The following is a 16778-nucleotide window of genomic DNA, read 5'->3' as shown; positions in this document are numbered from 1 at the left end:
TAAGAGTGTAATATGAATTCTCAGGTCTGGGAGGGCCAGCCTCAGATATGTCATCTTTATTCCTATCTACAACCTGGGGCCCCCAAGGTATCAAGAGATAGTATGTATATTTATCAAACCATTTAGCTTTTGTCTGTTCAGTGATTCCCCGATACTCAGGGCATTTTCCATTCCCAACTCAGTCTGTCCAACATCTTAACTCCTGCCCCTACATCACATCTCATTGGAGTGCCGTCCTCGAAGGATAACAGTGGGTGTAGTAGGGGCCCAGCCCTGCTTCTCTGTGGCCTCTGAAGACAGAAGGGTAGAATATGTTGGGTCTGTTGGCTTCAAAATCTGTTCATCGTTGGTTCCAGCAAGAGGATCAGAGGAAGAATTGTCTGAGCTTAGAGAAGTTACATCTGCTGGATTTAAGGTGACCTCCGATTTCTCCTCTGTTGGCCAAGGAGAAGACTCCAGAGGAAGAGAGTGATTATTGCTGGGAAGGGACCGGAGCTGACGGGACAGTACTGTGGGAAGACAGCCACAAAGAGTCATGAATGCAAGGGACAGCCGATGAAACTTAATCCAAACCACCAGGATCACATGGCCAGGGTCCCTCCCCACACCCAGACCCTAACCTTCCTTGGCCCCACTTACTGGAAGTTGCTGGCTGGTGGCCCCGGATCTCAGAGGGATACATAGCAGGAAAGAGGAAGAGGCAGAAGGAGAAAAGCAGGACCTAGGGATTTAGGGAAGATTTGGCGATAAGGAGGAATGCTTAGTGTTGTCCCCTATCCCATTCCCCCCACCCTTAGAGCTGGTATGGAAAGGTGGGGGAAGTAGGGTCAGAGTACTTTATTCCTTACCACAATGCAGGTGCTCTTGCTGGTGGGTTTGGCTGTCATCTCAGCTACCAAAGCCTGGAACTTCTTTAGCTGATCCAAAAGGGACCTGAAAAAATAGAAGACACATAAACACCCACAAGGAAAATGAAACTGGAATGAGGGACGTGAGGATGACACTGAAGCAGTGGTCCAAGAGGATAAGGCAACTGAGGCACCAATTGTTCTGTGGTTACTTACAAATTCTGCTTCTCCAAGAGCTGCACTTTCTTCTGTAACTCCAGGTTCTGGGCTGTGCAAGCCAAGACCCTGGAATAACCATGGAAACAGCATGTCCTCAGTCATCTCCCCCTTTTAATATGACATCCCCTCCCCATCCATCCTCTTCTCTCCTTTCCCCAGCCCCTGACATACCTACTTTCTAGCCCTCCCACATACACTTTCTTCTTCCTTCTACTTTCTTGAGCAGATTGTTTGTTCCGAATCTTTCTCCGAACTTGTTTCAAGGCTCGCTCCTCTGCCTGAGTCAGAGATTGGAACAAGGAAGGAGAGAATCCATCAGTAACAGAATTTTGGTCTTGAAAAGTAATTCAGATATGACTTAGTTCAACTCAACCGGTGTAGGAATCCCTAATCATCTAAACCTTTGCTCTAATGCTTTGTCTAGTGTTTAAAAAAAACAAAAAAAAAAACCTCTACCTCAAAACTCTTTCAACTGTCATTAAGCCAAAAATCTAACAATGTAAAAAACTCTGCCTCCTTTTAATTTCTATCCACCAGTCTCAGTTCTGAGTTTTGGGACTACATAGGATAAGAATTGTTCTATGTGAGTTATCTTCAGACATCTTAAAATAATCAAATCTCATTTCCAGACTATAAACCTCTTTAAATGTTCTCATGACATGGTTTCCATGTCACCTTATTGATTTTGTACTCATTCATGTCTTTAAAATATGGCATCCAGAACTGAACATAATATTCCATAAAGCCTAGCATAAGAAAGGTTTACATTGGGGCGGGGAACCTGTAGCCTCTAGGCCACATGTGGTCTACTTGGTCTTTAGGTGCAGCATTTTGACAGAGTCCGAGTTTCACAGAACAAATCCTTTTATTAAGGGGATTTGTTTTGTGAAGTTTGAATTCAGTCAAAGGGCTGCACTTGAGGACCTAGGGAGCTTGAGGCCAGAGGTTCCTCACCCCTGGTTTACATCATCTATTTAAGCTCCTACCTGAAGCACAGATTTTCTCTGCCACACTCCGAATAAATGGGACATCCAATCTTTGAAGACATGACAGGACATACTAACTCTCAAAGCAGCTTGTACTACATTTGGACAATATACCATTAGAAAGTTCTTAACTTAAATCAGAATCTGGTAAATGTCATCTGTTGGTTTAATTCTATTGCCTGGGACCAAGAACAAAAAAGAATCCCTCCAGCTAATGACTGTCCAAATGTGTAAAGACAAGCTGTTATTCATCTATACACACACCAGCTTCCCAATGGCCTTCCTAAACTATGGTTCTTAGATCTGAAGATGATGTCTTCTAAATGTGCCCTGGTCAGGGCAAAAGGACATGAGGACTAATAATGCAACTTTGGATCACTGGCTTTTTTTTTTCTGATTTGTCACACTTTTGACTTACATTGAGCTTGCTAAAATACCCAAGTCCTTTTCACGTAAACTACTATTTTATGTCAGAGGCCTATTCATTGAATGGGTGTATCTCACTCAGAGTGAGAATGTGATAAGACCTTGGCTTAAAAAGGTCAAGGTCTCACACTGCATTCTGAGCCATCTCCAGTCATCCTGATGAATATCTGGTCACTGGACCCAGATGACTCAGGAGAAGAAAGTGAGGCTGGTGACCTTGCCCAGCCCTCCCTCACTCAAATCAAAGTCAAGTGCAAGTCATGTCATCATCTTGATGTCATGGTCCTCTTTGAGAACGAAGGACAAACAACTATTTTATATATCTCCCATCCTAAATTCACGAGGTTGATTTCTTTGAGCCCAAGTGTAAGACTACATTTATTTCTATTAAATTTCATCATCTTAAACTAGGCCTGCTGAAACTATTTAGGTTATTGATCTAAAGACTAGCCCCCTGCTAATAATATTAGCTATCCCTCCATCACTGAAAATTTTGTCAAGAGGTCATCTGTGCCTTCACGATATTGAACAAAAAGGCCAAGGAGACAGCATCCGAGCACTCCACTGGAGTTTTCCCTCCAAGCTGAGTTCATTCCAAATTTACCTATCTGTACTATTGTATCTGGTTCTATCTCCCCACCTTATCTAAAAGGCTATCAAATGCCATGCTGAAATCTAGATATCGTGTCCAAATCATTATTCTGATCTACCCATCAAAGGAAATGAGTCTAGTCTGGTCATCATATTCTTAATAAACCCATAATGACTCAGCCTAACCATGGGATTTTTCCATCTGACTAGCAGCTGAAAGCTTCCGTATGTGTTGTCTCCTCTATTCAAAAGGTGAATTTCTCGAAAGCAGGGGCCATCTTCCATTTGTACCTCCAGCACTTATTTAATCATTCTTTCATTCATACGTACTGATCATCACTTTTAGATTCAGTTTAACAGCAAATGCTATAGCCACCCTATTCATCAACAAGCATTTATAAAGTGTTCACTATGCTCCAGGCGCTGTGCTTCCTTTTGGAGGATACTATACTTTTATTAATGCTTCCCAGAATGTCTTAGTTTTTTTTTTAGAAACCACTTCACCGTGCTGTTTCATATTGAAGCAATCAGCTAAAATCATCAAGTCTTTTTCACAGCAATTGTTAAGAAACATCTCCCCCTTTCCTATATTTGTGCAATTGTCCTCTTGAACTTACTTGGAGTTGCCATTTCTAAGTTTAATCATATTAGCTTGGGCACGTTGTTTCTGTTGAGGTATTTTGAAATGTGATTCGGACATCTGGAACATTAGCTATCCCAGGTTTGTTGCCCATAAATTTGAAAAGCAGACCTTTTATGGCCATCCTCAAATGGTACCAGGCATGATACCCGTGACCATGAAGGAGTCTCACCTTAGTAAGGGGGAGAGTCTCAGGAAGGGTCAACCCTTCTTTCTGTAGCAGCCTCTTCTCTTCATCTGTCAGTATCAACTGAGGAAACTCGTGCTGGAGAAAACAGGAAAATGACATGTGACAGGGAGGGACCAAGGAGTAAATAAAGTGGGAAGAAGACATCTGGAGCTTGAGGAGAGAGAAGTGTGGGGTTGATCAAAGCATCCTGATATTATCAGAGGTGATCATCTCCCCCTTACTATTAATGTTTGCCCCTCCTCCAGATACCTGCAGTGTCATTTCTTCCATCTGCAAGGAGACCCTTGATTCTTGAGCCACATCTCTGAGACCATCATCATCTGCAGGAGGAAAATAATTAGAACCAAGAGCCCTGGGCTCCTAGTTTCATCCCCCTTTCCATGTCCCTCCCTCAGAATCCTCTTTCTGCCTTCCCAGTCACTACCTACCCGCATACATGATTCCCCTTTCCCAGCTTACCCAGGTCAATGTAGACATCATCTTGGGAGGAACCTTGTACATTCCAGCTCAGAGAGTAAGTGTGATCAGTGTGAATGAAGCTGTAGCTAGGAGGACTTGGGAGGGATGGTGAGGTGGGGGGTCCCAGCAGAGACATCAGGAATTCTTCTGCTTCCCACTCATTCAGCACCTATACAGCCACTTAGTTCAGAAGCAGGCCTTGCTCCTCTCCTCCCAGCTTCCTGTCCCAACTCTCCTTGGAATCTCTCCTCTTCATTTATAGCACCACCATTACCCCAACCAAGGCTAAGCCTGGCCCAGCCCCTACTCACCTCAGGAGGCAGCATCCCATCATCCTGCTGGTCCTCTTCCCTCTCCCCAAGGATTTCCCATAGATCTCCCCCTTCCTCCTTCAGGAAATCCAGCAGGTCGTTGTCACCTGGGTCCAGGACAGGCTCCATGGTGGACATCTAGAAGAAGGAGAAGGAATCACCATCCGCATCCTGATCCTCTTTTCCCCTCCAAAGGGTAGAAGGTGAAAGGCGGTCAGTCAACATTCATATTAAGCCCTTACAATATGCCGAGCACAGAGAATACAAAGAAAAGCAAAAGCCGTCCCTGCCATGGAGGAGCTCTGTCTGTTCTCTCCGGCCCCCCATCATAGAGCCCCAGAGGGGGGACGTTGGAAGCAGAGGGCCAGGGTCGGCCCGGCCCTGCCCCGGCCCCAGCCCCCCCCCCCCACACACACACACCCCGCCCCCCAAAGCAGAGAGCACCGGCACGCCCTCCCACCTACCCTGGAGGGCTGGAATGGCCACTTCTCCGCCTCCTCGGCCAGGTTTCCAACCCCACCCCTCGTCTGCTCCCTTCCACCTCTACGCGAACTGGCCAAATTTGGGGTTCTACTTCCCCTCGGGCCGTCTCTCCCCAGCCCGGACAGCCTCTCCCAAACCCGACCCAGCTCCAGCCTTCCAACACCACAAAAATGACGTCAGCCAGAAGGCCGCGGCATGCTGGGAGATGTAGTTCCCCCACGCCCGCCCGGATGTAGCCCGCACTCCGACTGCTGTCATGTATCCCCGAGCCTCGTACCCCTCGCCAGGCTTTCCGTTCCTGAGGTCGATCGGTCCCGCTCTGTGCACACGCAATGAGTTTTCTTTGTTCGTTTAGGTTTTATTGATGCCTTTCGTTTCCTGACAGCCACCAGCCCCCTCCATTGAACACAGGCGGGGAGCAAACACCACGTTCCGCACCCGTGGCCCCTCACCTCTGCACCAACAGAAAGTGCGGTCGCGACGTGAATCGGCGGTCAGGTACTTTCGAGGTGGTTTACAAAGGTGTGAGTGACGACGTGTTCGCTGTCCCCGTGACCACCCACGCACGCCCTTCGCAGACCGCTGAGAGCGCCCCTCCCTGCCTCTGTCACACACACACAGGGGCTTCCCGCTGGCCTCCCTGTCCGCGCGTGTCCCCAACTTTCCCGAGCCCACGCGAAGGGCGTGAGCGACCCCCACGAGCATCAGAGGGCAGGCGGGGCCCTTCCCTGGGGCGGAGGGCGGAAGGGGGAGCTCCCGGGTCTGCTGGGGAGACTCACACATGACACATGCCCTGCAGACGGAGGGGCTCGGTCAGGCCGGGAAGTCTCGGGGAAACAGGTGGGTCCGCTTTCGTCCGCCGGGCTCTCCGCGGGTCTGGGGCTGAGGAGGGGGCGAGAGGCGGGCTTCCCGCGGGGCGCGCCTCCCGGGCCCCGCCCCCCCGCCAGGGAGGCCCCGCCCCCCCGCCAGAGCAGCCCGCAGCACAGCGAGACGGGGCGGAGTGCGCCTCGGGTCCGCTAGGCTGCGCGCGGTAACGGAGCCGCGGCCCGCGCCGCGCATGCGCCGCCCTCGCTGCAGGGGAAGTTGCCCGGGTCTCCGGGCCGGCTCCCAGGCATAGAGAGCGGGGGCCAGAGCAGCTTCCTGCAGCAGCCAGGGCCGTAGAGGGGCGGGCCCAGGGCGCCGCCCACGGGTGGGGGGGACGCGCTCCGGGGACGGAAGTGGCGGAGAGTTCGTCAGTCGGCGGGAGGGCGAGGCCGGACCCCGGACCCGGGAACCTGGAGAGCGAACGAGTGAGTGACCTGGAGGGCGGGCCAACGAGCGAGAGGTCCCCGCACGGCCCAGGTAGGGCCGAGGCGGTGCCGAGCGCGGGGCGGGACCAGGAAGGACGGGACGGCGGCGGGAAGGGGCAGGGCCGGGCGGGGGGAGGGGACTGGATCCGGGGGAGGGGGCCCGGCCGCGGCGGAGGGTGGGGGGGGGGAGGGGGAGGGGGGAAGGCAGGGGTCGAGCGGAGGCCGCAGCCTCGGTCCGCAGCCAGGGCGGTCAGGGTGGGCGCCGCCGCCGGCTCCCTCCTTGGCCCGAGAGGTCAGGGTCCGGGTGTGTCCATCCTGCTTGTCCAGCTGCTTGGCGGGCGGAGTTGTGGTACCCGGGATGCTGGGGGGCGACAGTTATGGGGTAGCGGGGCGAGGCTGACGGGCCTGGGCTGTAAAGCTGGGGTTCGGGAATAGGGGGGAGCGGATCGTGGGGACGGGGGAGGTGAGGCGGGCCAGGACGGGGGACCCGGCTGGGCTTAGCGGGGTGGGGTGGGGCAGATCGGGAGGGCTCCAAGGCCGGGTGGGAGGGTGTTCGCTGGTCCGGGCTGCGGGGTCCGGAGCCGGGATGGCGTGCCTGGGTTTGGCGTTGGCCGGGTAGGTTCGGAGATGCAGGCTCAGGTGCGCCCCAGGTTTGGGGGAAGTTCGAGTTAAATGGGGTTGGAATTTGGAGCCGAGTATCCGATGGACGTTGGAGGTGTCCTGAGGATAACAGGAGAGATGTGCTGGCCCTTACTGGTTATTGAGATTGTGGGGCGACAAGTATGGAAGCGCTTCTTCTTGCCGGGTGCTGTGACAAGCCCTGGAGGCACAGAAAAAGGCGAAAACAGCGTCCCCGCCCGAAAGGAGCTCGAAGTATGATAGGGGAGACAGCGTGCAGACGTCTGTGTGCGGGCAAAATAGTGCGGAGTGATGGAGGATAATCTCAGAGCGAGGCATTGTGCAGTGAGAGGGCAAGCAGGTGGGATTTGAGCTGAGGCTTGAAGGAAATCAGGGCAACCTGGTTAAGATTTAGGCTCATGACAAATAGGCAAGCTCTACACTCAGGATTTTTGTTTTTTAGATCACTGTTAGAATACAGAGGGCAAGTTACGGCTAATATTAGGGATAGCATCAGGATTCACAGGTTTGGATAGTCAGGATTAGTTTGTGGGTCAGTGTTGGGGATTGTAGGATCATAGGTTTAGAATTGGAAAGGGTTAGTCAGGAATCAAATTAAAAGTCAGGGGTAGCACTTGAGTTTCGGGTCTGCATTACGGATGAATTTATCTTCCAAGAATCAAATTAGGCTTCAGGGATTAGGAATGGCATTGGTGTTTGTGGAGGGCGGTTAGCCAACCATGAGTCAACTAGCACTTGATAAGTGCTTGCTGTGTGCCAGACTTTGTGCAATGAAAAATACAAAGAAATGCAAAAAAGAAAATCTAGTTCCTGCCCTCAAGGAGCTTACATTCTGAGGAGGAAGCTTCATGAAATAAGTACCTAAAGAAGATATATAGAGTGAGTAGGAAGACCTCTGAGAGGGGAGATTACTAGCAGCTAGGGGAATCTGGAAAGGCCTACACCACAAAATGGAATTTGAGCTGAATTTTGAAGAAAATAGAGAAAACTTAAGAGTTGGAGGTAAGCAGATAGAGCATTCCAGGCTTGGGGAACAACCAGTGAAAAGGCAAGGAAACTGGAGAACAGCTAGGAGACCAGGCTAGCTGCGTGGTAGAGTTCACAGAGAAAAGACTGAAAAGGTAAAAACTCTAAATGCCAAATAGAGTTTAGATTTGATCAGGGATCCAAAAATTGGGATCATTGTTAGGATGAAAGGATGTGAGTAAGGGTTAAGGATAGACGTCAGTAGTCAGTGATTGGTTCAGGCATCATTGGTAGGCCATTGGGAATATCTACTAAATAATGATTTTCCACTTAGGGTCAGTGTTTGAAGTCGTTAATGTTAAGGAGATGAGAGTTAAAGGTCAGTGATTTTTTTCAGAGTCAGCATTAGGGTTCAGGAATTGGGTTGAATGTTTTGGTTAGTCATAGGTTAGCATTAGATTTAAATGGTTAGGAATCAGAAAGAGAGTTAGCTATTTGGACTAGGCTAGAAATAAGTCCAAAGGTTTAGGATTAAGGGTCAGGGTAAGAGTGAGTCAATGATCAGATCAGAATCAGTATTGAAGTTCAGGGATTAAATTCTGAACTCAGGCTTAGGATCATGGTCAGTTTGAAAGATCGTGGCCTACAGCAGTGCCTCAATCACGAATTGAGTTTAATTCCCCTAATTTAGACCATTTGTCCTCATTTCATTTGTAGTTATCAGAGCATCAAGATCCCCTTTGAGTGGGGAACTGTTGCTCCAGACTCTTACTTCTAGTTTCTGACTTAGTGTCCATGGTAACAGGGTTTCAGATTCTAGCAAAAGGCCATTCCATACCCAAAGTCAGTGGTTTCAGTGCTTCCCAAGTGGTGTGAGGGATAGAATGGGAAGTATTTGGTGGCACGGAAAGGGCAAGGACTCATTGCCTTCTTATTTGGAAAAGTATTACCAATTTGTCTGTGGGGTGGGGAGTAGGTTGGTCAGCCCTGAGGTAATAAAAAATGAGGTATGTTTGAGAATGGCTTTGTGCCCAGAAAGTTCAACCCCATTTTTCCCTCATTCCTTAGTCACTTAATTCCCATCCCCCTCCCTTGGGCCTGACTAGGCAAGAGGGTGGGAGATTATGACTTCCTGCTTTTCACATCCTCCTTGACCACCACCACTCCACCCCACCCCCATGTCTGTGTATCTATTTTTTTTGTTTATTTTTTTTTTAAGCAAAAATTCCCACCAACTTAACTTCCCCCTGGGTCCCTTACCATCTGCTGAGTCCCTCAATCCTGGATATGCTCTGAGCTCCCCTACTCTTTCAATTTGGCAATTCCCCAGTTATGAGCTTCTTCCAGTTCCCTGGTCGGCTCATAGATCTTCCTCCTCCCTCCCCAACAAGAAAAAGGGAAATGAGGCCTGAGAAGGAAGCTGGTCTCTGCTGATCACATCCCCAGCCTGGCCACTGACCACACCCAGGTCTTACCCTGAGCTTGGCCCAGCCACTGACCCCACCCTGATCTCATTCCTAGTTTGGCCAAGGAATTGACTATATATATTCTGATATCATTTCTACCCTTGGCAAGCCACCTACTCACTGCACTGTGATCTAACCCCAAGGCCAATCCAGCCACTTAATGTATTATACTCTCCCCAGCCTCTGGCCTCAGACCATCCCCCTTAAGAGATCTAGCTGGATAATCCAAGGTCTCTTGAGTCCTCAACTTTGTGAGGAGAAAAGGGGGAGGGGAAAGCAGAGTATTTCTATGTAGGAGGAGGTTGGTGTGTTTACAAAGAGAAGCTTTAACCTCTCAGTCAAGATGCAGTTCTGCTTGTCCAACTGTCTGTTGGGTGTATCTGCCCAGCTGCCCCATGGGCTGAGTTCAAAGCTGAACTCATCTTTCCTACCAAATCAGCTTCTCCCTCCTCAGCTTTGCTGAATTTTCTGAAGGGTAGCAGTATTTTTGTAATCACTTGGACTCAAAAACTTAGAGTTATCATTGACTCTTCCCTTGCCCCTCCCCAACAAATCTTCTCAATCCTCCCTCCTTACAGTGTTACTCATTAGTCCTTTCCTTCCCATTCTAACCACCACTGTTACCCTAGGTCAGAGTAATCTCCCAACTGGTCTCCCTTCCTCCAGCAGATCCTTCCTTCTAATCCGGCCTGCACACCATCCTCAGAGCAGTCTTCCCAGTCATAGCATTAATGATGTCATTCCACTACTTAAAAACCCTTATGGGTTCCCTGTTACCTACTCTAGAAAGTCCATGTTTAGTCTTGCATTCAAGGCCATCAGCAATCTAGCCCCGGGTTTTTCCTTATAATTTCCCTATGTACGTCCTTAAACCATCCTCTTATATAGTCAGTTGTCTCTACCCATTTTCCTGTCATCATTAATCTTCCACTACTCTTTTATAGCACTTTAGATTCCAGCCTTCGCTCCTGTCAGTCTCTACCTTCTGTGTACCCCACTGGAAGGAATAAGCCAGATAAACATCACAGATGTGCAGTGTCGTGTTCAGGCATCTTTTGTTATTACACTGTTATGGAAATGCTGCTTTATTCCATAAGTTAAAAAAAGAAAATGTTGTCTTCTCCATAACACTTTCTCAGGCTGCCCCCACCTCTGAGCCTTCCCAGAACTTACTTTATATTACTCTTGTATCAATTATTATATCCGATCTGGTATTAGAATTCTTTATGGACTCATCTCACACACACCCCCTAGAGTTGAAGCTCCTTGAGGGCAAGGACTGTACTGTATTCACCTTTGCATATCCAGCAGTACTTAGCCCAACAGCTCCTACATAGTAGATACTTGCCTGAATGGCAGTAGGAGTAATGCATGGAAGACTAGGGGGAAAGGTTAAGGGCTGTATATTTGGTGAAAACTCGGTGTATGGGAAAGAAAGGGTATCATACACACACATATGGAAAAGGTCAGGGCGTGTAAAAAGGCAATGGAAGAAGGGGAGCTAGATGGATTTGGCCTGGTCCTTCTCTCTTGCCCAGTTCAGTCCTAAATGAGCCTCCCACAGCCTGAGGCCGGATGTGTCAGCATCTAACCCACAGGGCTCCCCCTCCTCCCCGTGGTTAAGACTCAGAGGCCAAATTTGGTAACAGACACTAAGTATAACTCCCCCAGTCCTATCTACACTTTCTGACTTAGTCTTCATCTATCTCTGCCTTTCTCTGTCTTCCATGTCTCTGTCTTTCACATATACACATGATCTCCCCTCTCTTTCCCTCAATCTCTCTTTCTCTTTCCCTGTTTTTATCTCCCTCTCTCCTACCCTCTTTTTCTCCCTGTCTTTCACTGCTCTGCCTGTACATTGTGTACCCCACTTCCCCCCACCTCCCCTCAAGCATACACACATTCCATTCCATGCTGGGTTGTGACACCTCCCCATCCCCCCCCCCCATTGCCCAACTCCTCTGGAATGTGACTCTGGAATGTCTTGAGGGAGGGGGATTCCCTGGGGGGGGAGGGGAGGAAAGGGGTGGTGCTAGATGGGGAAGGATGATAGGAAGTAGCTTTTTGGGCATAATCATCTTTAAGAGACCCTCTCCTCAGGGTTGCATTTCCCTTCCCTCATCCTATGATGGGATTATAGATGAAGAACTGAAAGGGACCTCAGAGACTGGTTAGTCCAACCTCATTTTGCACATGAGGAAACATAGGCTGTCCAAAGAGGTTAAGTGACATGTTCAAGGTCACGCAGATAATAATTGTCAGAGATGGGGTTGGAATTCAAGCCCTCTGACTCTAGTCGGTGCTCTTTCCACTGCCTCCTTTTATCATATTCAGTAGTGAGAGAGGGGAGCATGACTCAGTTCTCTTATCGGGGTCTCACCAGAGGTTTCAGTGGTTTCCTGCTCAAATGATGGGGAGTCAGTGTCTCCGGAGGAAACTGGGGCGTGAGGGTTCACATTTTCAGGCCAGGATGAGGAGCTCTTCCCAGTCCTGCTCTGAATTTTACCAGCTGCCTGCTTCTCTGAATTGCTCCAGTGTGGTCAGTATCCCCACCACCAGGTTGGTCTAAATGCAGGGAATGGTACCCAGTGATGAAGGTGGGAGGAGAAAAGGAACTGTAAGAGGATGAAGGGATCTTGGTGGGAAGGTAGGGAGGGCACAGGTCAGGGCTAAGGCTCTCTCCTCAGGGTCCTCTGGCCTATTTATACTCCAGAAACCTCTGGTCAATCTGTTTCCTACAATAGCCAAAAACTTAGTTCTTCCCCATCATGCATTGTCCCTCCAGAGTTCTCCCCTTTCCCCCATGATTATGTGTCCCCAAATTGCCCTACTACTTTTCCTCTCAGACTATCTCCTCCATGATTCCCTCTCCCAGATCATTACCAGCACTCCATCTCTCCCCAACTCCCTACCTCCAAATCCTCCTACTGTTATCCTCCAGTTTCTTGCCCAGCCACCTACCTACAAACTGTTTGGAGAGGGGTCATGGCAGTAGGAAATTGATATTTTTACTTCAGCCTGTGGTCATACACCTCCTTTAGCAGTGAGATAGCCAATCACTGCACAGAATTTGGTGATGTCACTGGCTGCCAGGAAGATTTTTCCATATGAAAAAGAGCCTTGTGTTACTTGCTACTTGCTGCCCCTGATCTGCTTGAGTCCAAACTGTTAGAAAAAGAAAAAACGGTCAAGGGAGAGGGGATAAAGAAGAAAGGCATGAAAAAAATCAGACCTCAAGGAAAGTTTGGAGGAACCAAGTTAGGTGGAAGACAGAGGTTCGGATTATAACAGCAGGTAGCTTCCAAGTGAACTGTAGGAAAGGACTTAAACATCAGAAAAACCAAACATGTTTGGTTCCCCAGGGGCATGTTTGATTCTCATCCTGAGATTTGTGAGAAGAGAAAAACATTAGAAGATTGGATTAGGAATTTGGGAGGGATAGAAGTGTTGACAGTGTGCTGAGGGGTGAAACATGAGGGTACCAGGGGCAGGTGACATGTAGTCACTCTTTGAAGCCAACAGACCTGAATTAAACAACTTCTTGACTTTCACACTCCTCTACAGCTCCATGGAAGGGAGGAAAGAAGGAAAAATACCAAAGGGGGAAAGAGAAACAAAAGACAGGACATGGAGAACAAAAGCTAAAGAGAGAGGAGAGAAAGAAATGGGAGGCGGGAAAATGGGAAAAAAATAGCCGAAAGGCCTCCAAAGACTCTAGATGTTGGGGCTAACCCCTCAAAACACTGAGCAGCAGACTCCAGGCTGGCTTGTCTTTCTGAGGTGTTTTAGAGCTAGGGACGCTCATTTTAAGGTACTCTTCTTTAGAGTTTGGATTATTTGTGGTTTTTTGTCTTCTTAAAGAAAACAGCCTCCCTGCCTTGCTCTATCACCTTTCCTACCACCATCTCTCAACCTCCCAACTCTCTGTTCTGAGAGTTCCTCACCCTTTGAGCTGACATCCCATCACCACCCAGCAGGTGTAGCCTGAAAGAAAAGAAGCCGCCAACATGGTTGCACTGTCACTGAAAATCAGCATTGGGAATGTCGTGAAGACAATGCAGTTTGAGCCATCTACGATGGTTTACGATGCTTGCCGAATCATCAGAGAGCGAATCCCAGAAGCCCTAGCTGGCCCTCGTGAGTCTCTAGGCACTGGATGGGGGAAAGCAGGGACATTGGACTAAATTCTGGGACAGCTTTATACAGCTCCTCTCCTAATAAGACCCGACCAGTCCCTTTTCATTTGGCTCCCCTATACCGTCCTTTAAGCAGGAAGGGTTTGGACTCTCCTTCCCCTGACCATACTATTGCTCTATTCCTGGTGTGGGATTGTGATGTCTTCTAGGGGCAGGCAATAAACCACAGCCTACCACTGTAAGGGTTTGTAGTACACCATGGAACCCTCTGGGTTGTAGGACCATCTTGGGCATAGGGATGAAGGGTGGAGAATTCTAGGTGGGTCTAGCTTGGATTAACAAATGCTCTCTTCCAGCAAATGACTTTGGGCTGTTTCTGTCGGATGATGACCCCAAAAAGGGTATCTGGCTAGAAGCTGGAAAGGCCCTGGATTACTACATGCTCCGAAATGGAGTGAGTATTTCTGACTTCCAAACCTTTGTCTTTGAAACCCTACAACCCTGTCTCTAGTTCCCCTTCTGACCACTGCAAACCTGACCAGAGCCAGGCTTTGACCATTTCCTTATGCAGGGAGCATAACTGTCTTTGAACTCTGTTTTGATCTGTGATCACTTATTGCCTCTTTGGTCCCCTTTGTACAAACTGTTTCTCACATTTTGGATACTGAAACAACCAAAAAGTTGTCTCCTGCTTTCCCTCCAACACCCCATCCACCAGCCTAAGATGCTGCCTTCCTCTCTGGCCCCACCTAGGACACTATGGAGTATAGAAAGAAGCAGCGGCCCCTGAAGATCAGAATGCTGGATGGAGCCGTGAAGACCATCATGGTAGATGACTCTAAGACAGTCACCGATATGCTTATGACTATCTGTGCCCGCATTGGTAAGAGGGTGGATAGGAGAAAACAGAGGGTAAATAAGGGCATTTAGGGTGGCCACCTGCCACCCCTACAGCCTCCCCCTCACCCTTCTAAACACACCGCTGTCCAGGTATCACAAACCATGAGGAATACTCCCTGGTCCGGGAGCTCCTGGAAGAGAAAAAAGAGGAGGTGACAGGAACACTTCGGAAGGATAAGACATTGTTGCGGGATGAGAAGAAAATGGAGAAGCTGAAGCAGAAACTACATACAGATGATGAGTGTGAGCAGTAGGGGAGGGGTGCCTGGAGAGGTAGGAGAAGGAAAAGTAAGGGAGCAGCTCCTGGGGGGGCATCTGGACAGGTAGGGAAAGGCAGCTAGAGCAATAAAGGGTTAAAGTGGCTTAGAGGTAGGAAGGAGTAGGGCAACTGGATCAGTAGGGGACCGTCTATACTTCTGAGCCACCCTGTCAGTGAGGGCTCCAATGATTATCATAGGTCTCACTACTGAAAAGGGGGTATCTTTTTGCTCCAGTGAACTGGCTGGACCATGGGCGGACACTGAGGGAACAAGGTGTAGAAGAGCATGAAACGTTGCTTCTTCGAAGAAAGTTTTTCTACTCAGACCAGAATGTGGACTCCCGGGACCCTGTACAGCTGAATCTCCTCTATGTTCAGGTGTGAAAATGGGGGCAGAGCTGGTGGGGAAGGGGGATGCAAAGATAGCAGTGGTGCTATATAGGAAGGCATGTCAATGTCTTCTAGGCTAAAAGTTCTGACCCAAACAGATTCTTCTTGAGGTCCAACTTGAACACCCTGTTGTATTCTTCAGGCACGAGATGACATTTTGAACGGCTCCCACCCTGTCTCCTTTGACAAGGCCTGTGAGTTTGCTGGCTTCCAATGCCAAATTCAATTTGGACCTCACAATGAGCAGAAGCATAAGCCTGGCTTCCTTGAGTAAGTCACCTGTACTCTCTACTCTGATGTTAGGTATTCCCTCCCCACCATGAATGATTCTCAAACATTGTTTGGCCTCCCTTTTAGAGTTTTCTCTCCCTTGGACTCAGAGATGGGCCTTCTTGCTCCCTTCTTACCTGCTACCACAGATGGCTTCCAAATACAGTTTTTTTAGGGGGGATCCCTAAAAAAAGAAATATAATCTCCCTGTCTTTTTCTTACCTATAACCTTTTCAAGGTAATATAGCTATAGTAACTATAAGGATTCAGTCAATCAACAAGCCTTGATTAAGTGCCTCTTATATGCTAGGCACTCAGGCACTGGGATAGGCACTAGGGATAAAAAGATGAGCTCACATTCAAACAAGAGAGACAATATGCACATGTGTTTGATATAAGGTCACAGGTGGTGGAGAGGCAGTAACATCCAAGGCATGAGATCTTTCCTTGTGCCTTGGTGGCAGTTGAGCCAAATCTGGAAGGAAGTCAGGAATCCCAAGAGGCAGAGGGAAAGAAAGAGAGGAATGAATTCTAGACATAATGGATAGCCCAAGTACACTGTTAGGGAGGTGTAGACGCTGCGTATGAGGCTCCGTGTGAAGACCGTTTAGCTGAGCCATAGAAGGTAAGAAGACTTAATATGTAATAATTCTGGAAAGGTAGACAGAGGCTGTGTGGTAAAGATCTTTAAATACAAAACAGAGACGTTGTTATTTGATCCTATAGGTATTAGGGAACCACTAGAGTTTGCTGCATTATAGGGTGACTTGATCAGACTTGTGCTTTAGGAAAATCACTTGGGCTATAGGGAAGATGGGTTAGAATGCAGAAAGACTTGACAAAAGATGTACGATTAGGGTGCTATTGTAGTAGTCTAAGCAACAGGTGATGAGGTTGTAAACTAGGGTAGTGATAATGAGAGTGAAGAGAAGGGAATTATGGGAGAGACAGAAATGACCATATCTGGTAGCTAATTAAATATGTGGGGTAAGGGAAAAGTGAAGTATCAAGGTTGTAACCCTGGTGATTGGAAGAATTAAACAGTACCTTTGATAGAAAAGGTAAGTTCAGAAGGGAAGGAAGTTTAGGGGAAAATATGAGTTCTCTGTTGAAAATGTTGGGTTTAAGATACATACAGGACATATAGTTTGAAATGTCTGCTAGGATATGGTACTGGTGCTCAATTCTAGAAGTGCAGATCTGAGAGTCATCTGTCTAGAGGTAGTTCACCACATGGGAGCTGATGAGAGAACCAAAGAAGCTGTAGGCCAGAGCCTTGAGAGACATCCACAGCTAGTGATCCTAACATG

At 48.4% G+C, this 16778-nt stretch overlaps 2 protein-coding genes across 19 annotated transcripts in view; one reads left to right on the top strand and one right to left on the bottom strand.

Annotated features, from left to right (window-relative positions):
• On the bottom strand, positions 1 to 6221 carry CREB3 (cAMP responsive element binding protein 3). Of its 4 annotated transcripts, XM_072607017.1 has the most exons (11): positions 5933 to 6221; positions 5431 to 5607; positions 4671 to 4808; positions 4360 to 4528; positions 4150 to 4220; positions 3883 to 3975; positions 1239 to 1345; positions 1065 to 1133; positions 849 to 933; positions 640 to 721; positions 1 to 509 (listed from the first exon to the last, which is right to left on the bottom strand). In XM_072607017.1, exons 3-11 carry the CDS (start codon positions 4806 to 4808, stop codon positions 214 to 216), a joined length of 1110 nt encoding a protein of 369 aa, XP_072463118.1. In that variant the 5' UTR covers positions 5431 to 5607; positions 5933 to 6221; the 3' UTR covers positions 1 to 213. The 4 variants fall into 4 exon arrangements, with proteins under 4 accessions (XP_072463118.1, XP_072463137.1, XP_072463127.1 ...); XM_072607036.1 differs by lacking the exon at positions 5431 to 5607 and having other exon boundaries at positions 5933 to 6103; XM_072607026.1 differs by lacking the exons at positions 5431 to 5607; positions 5933 to 6221 and adding an exon at positions 5135 to 5343.
• Positions 5562 to 16778, top strand: part of TLN1 (talin 1) — a 38466-nt gene continuing 27249 nt past the window's right edge. For 2 of the 15 annotated variants that reach the window (XM_072606991.1, XM_072606967.1), the window contains exons 1-7: positions 6197 to 6442; positions 13488 to 13650; positions 14006 to 14103; positions 14403 to 14532; positions 14640 to 14792; positions 15044 to 15186; positions 15341 to 15468. In XM_072606991.1, the coding sequence (XP_072463092.1) occupies positions 13521 to 13650; positions 14006 to 14103; positions 14403 to 14532; positions 14640 to 14792; positions 15044 to 15186; positions 15341 to 15468 (782 nt within the window). In that variant the 5' untranslated portion in view covers positions 6197 to 6442; positions 13488 to 13520. Of the gene's footprint in view, positions 5652 to 5977; positions 5994 to 6196; positions 6495 to 6625; positions 6747 to 6768; positions 6792 to 11959; positions 12053 to 13419; positions 13651 to 14005; positions 14104 to 14402; positions 14533 to 14639; positions 14793 to 15043; positions 15187 to 15340; positions 15469 to 16778 lie in introns of those variants that run through there. The other 13 variants (XM_072606989.1, XM_072606963.1, XM_072606996.1 and 10 more) reach the window with 12 other exon arrangements.

Source organism: Notamacropus eugenii, chromosome 1, assembly GCF_028372415.1.
Source record: "Notamacropus eugenii isolate mMacEug1 chromosome 1, mMacEug1.pri_v2, whole genome shotgun sequence".
Lineage (NCBI taxonomy): Eukaryota > Metazoa > Chordata > Mammalia > Diprotodontia > Macropodidae > Notamacropus > Notamacropus eugenii.
The sequence above is the reverse complement of the archived record's forward strand: the minus strand, read 5'-3'. Positions and strand labels throughout refer to the sequence as shown.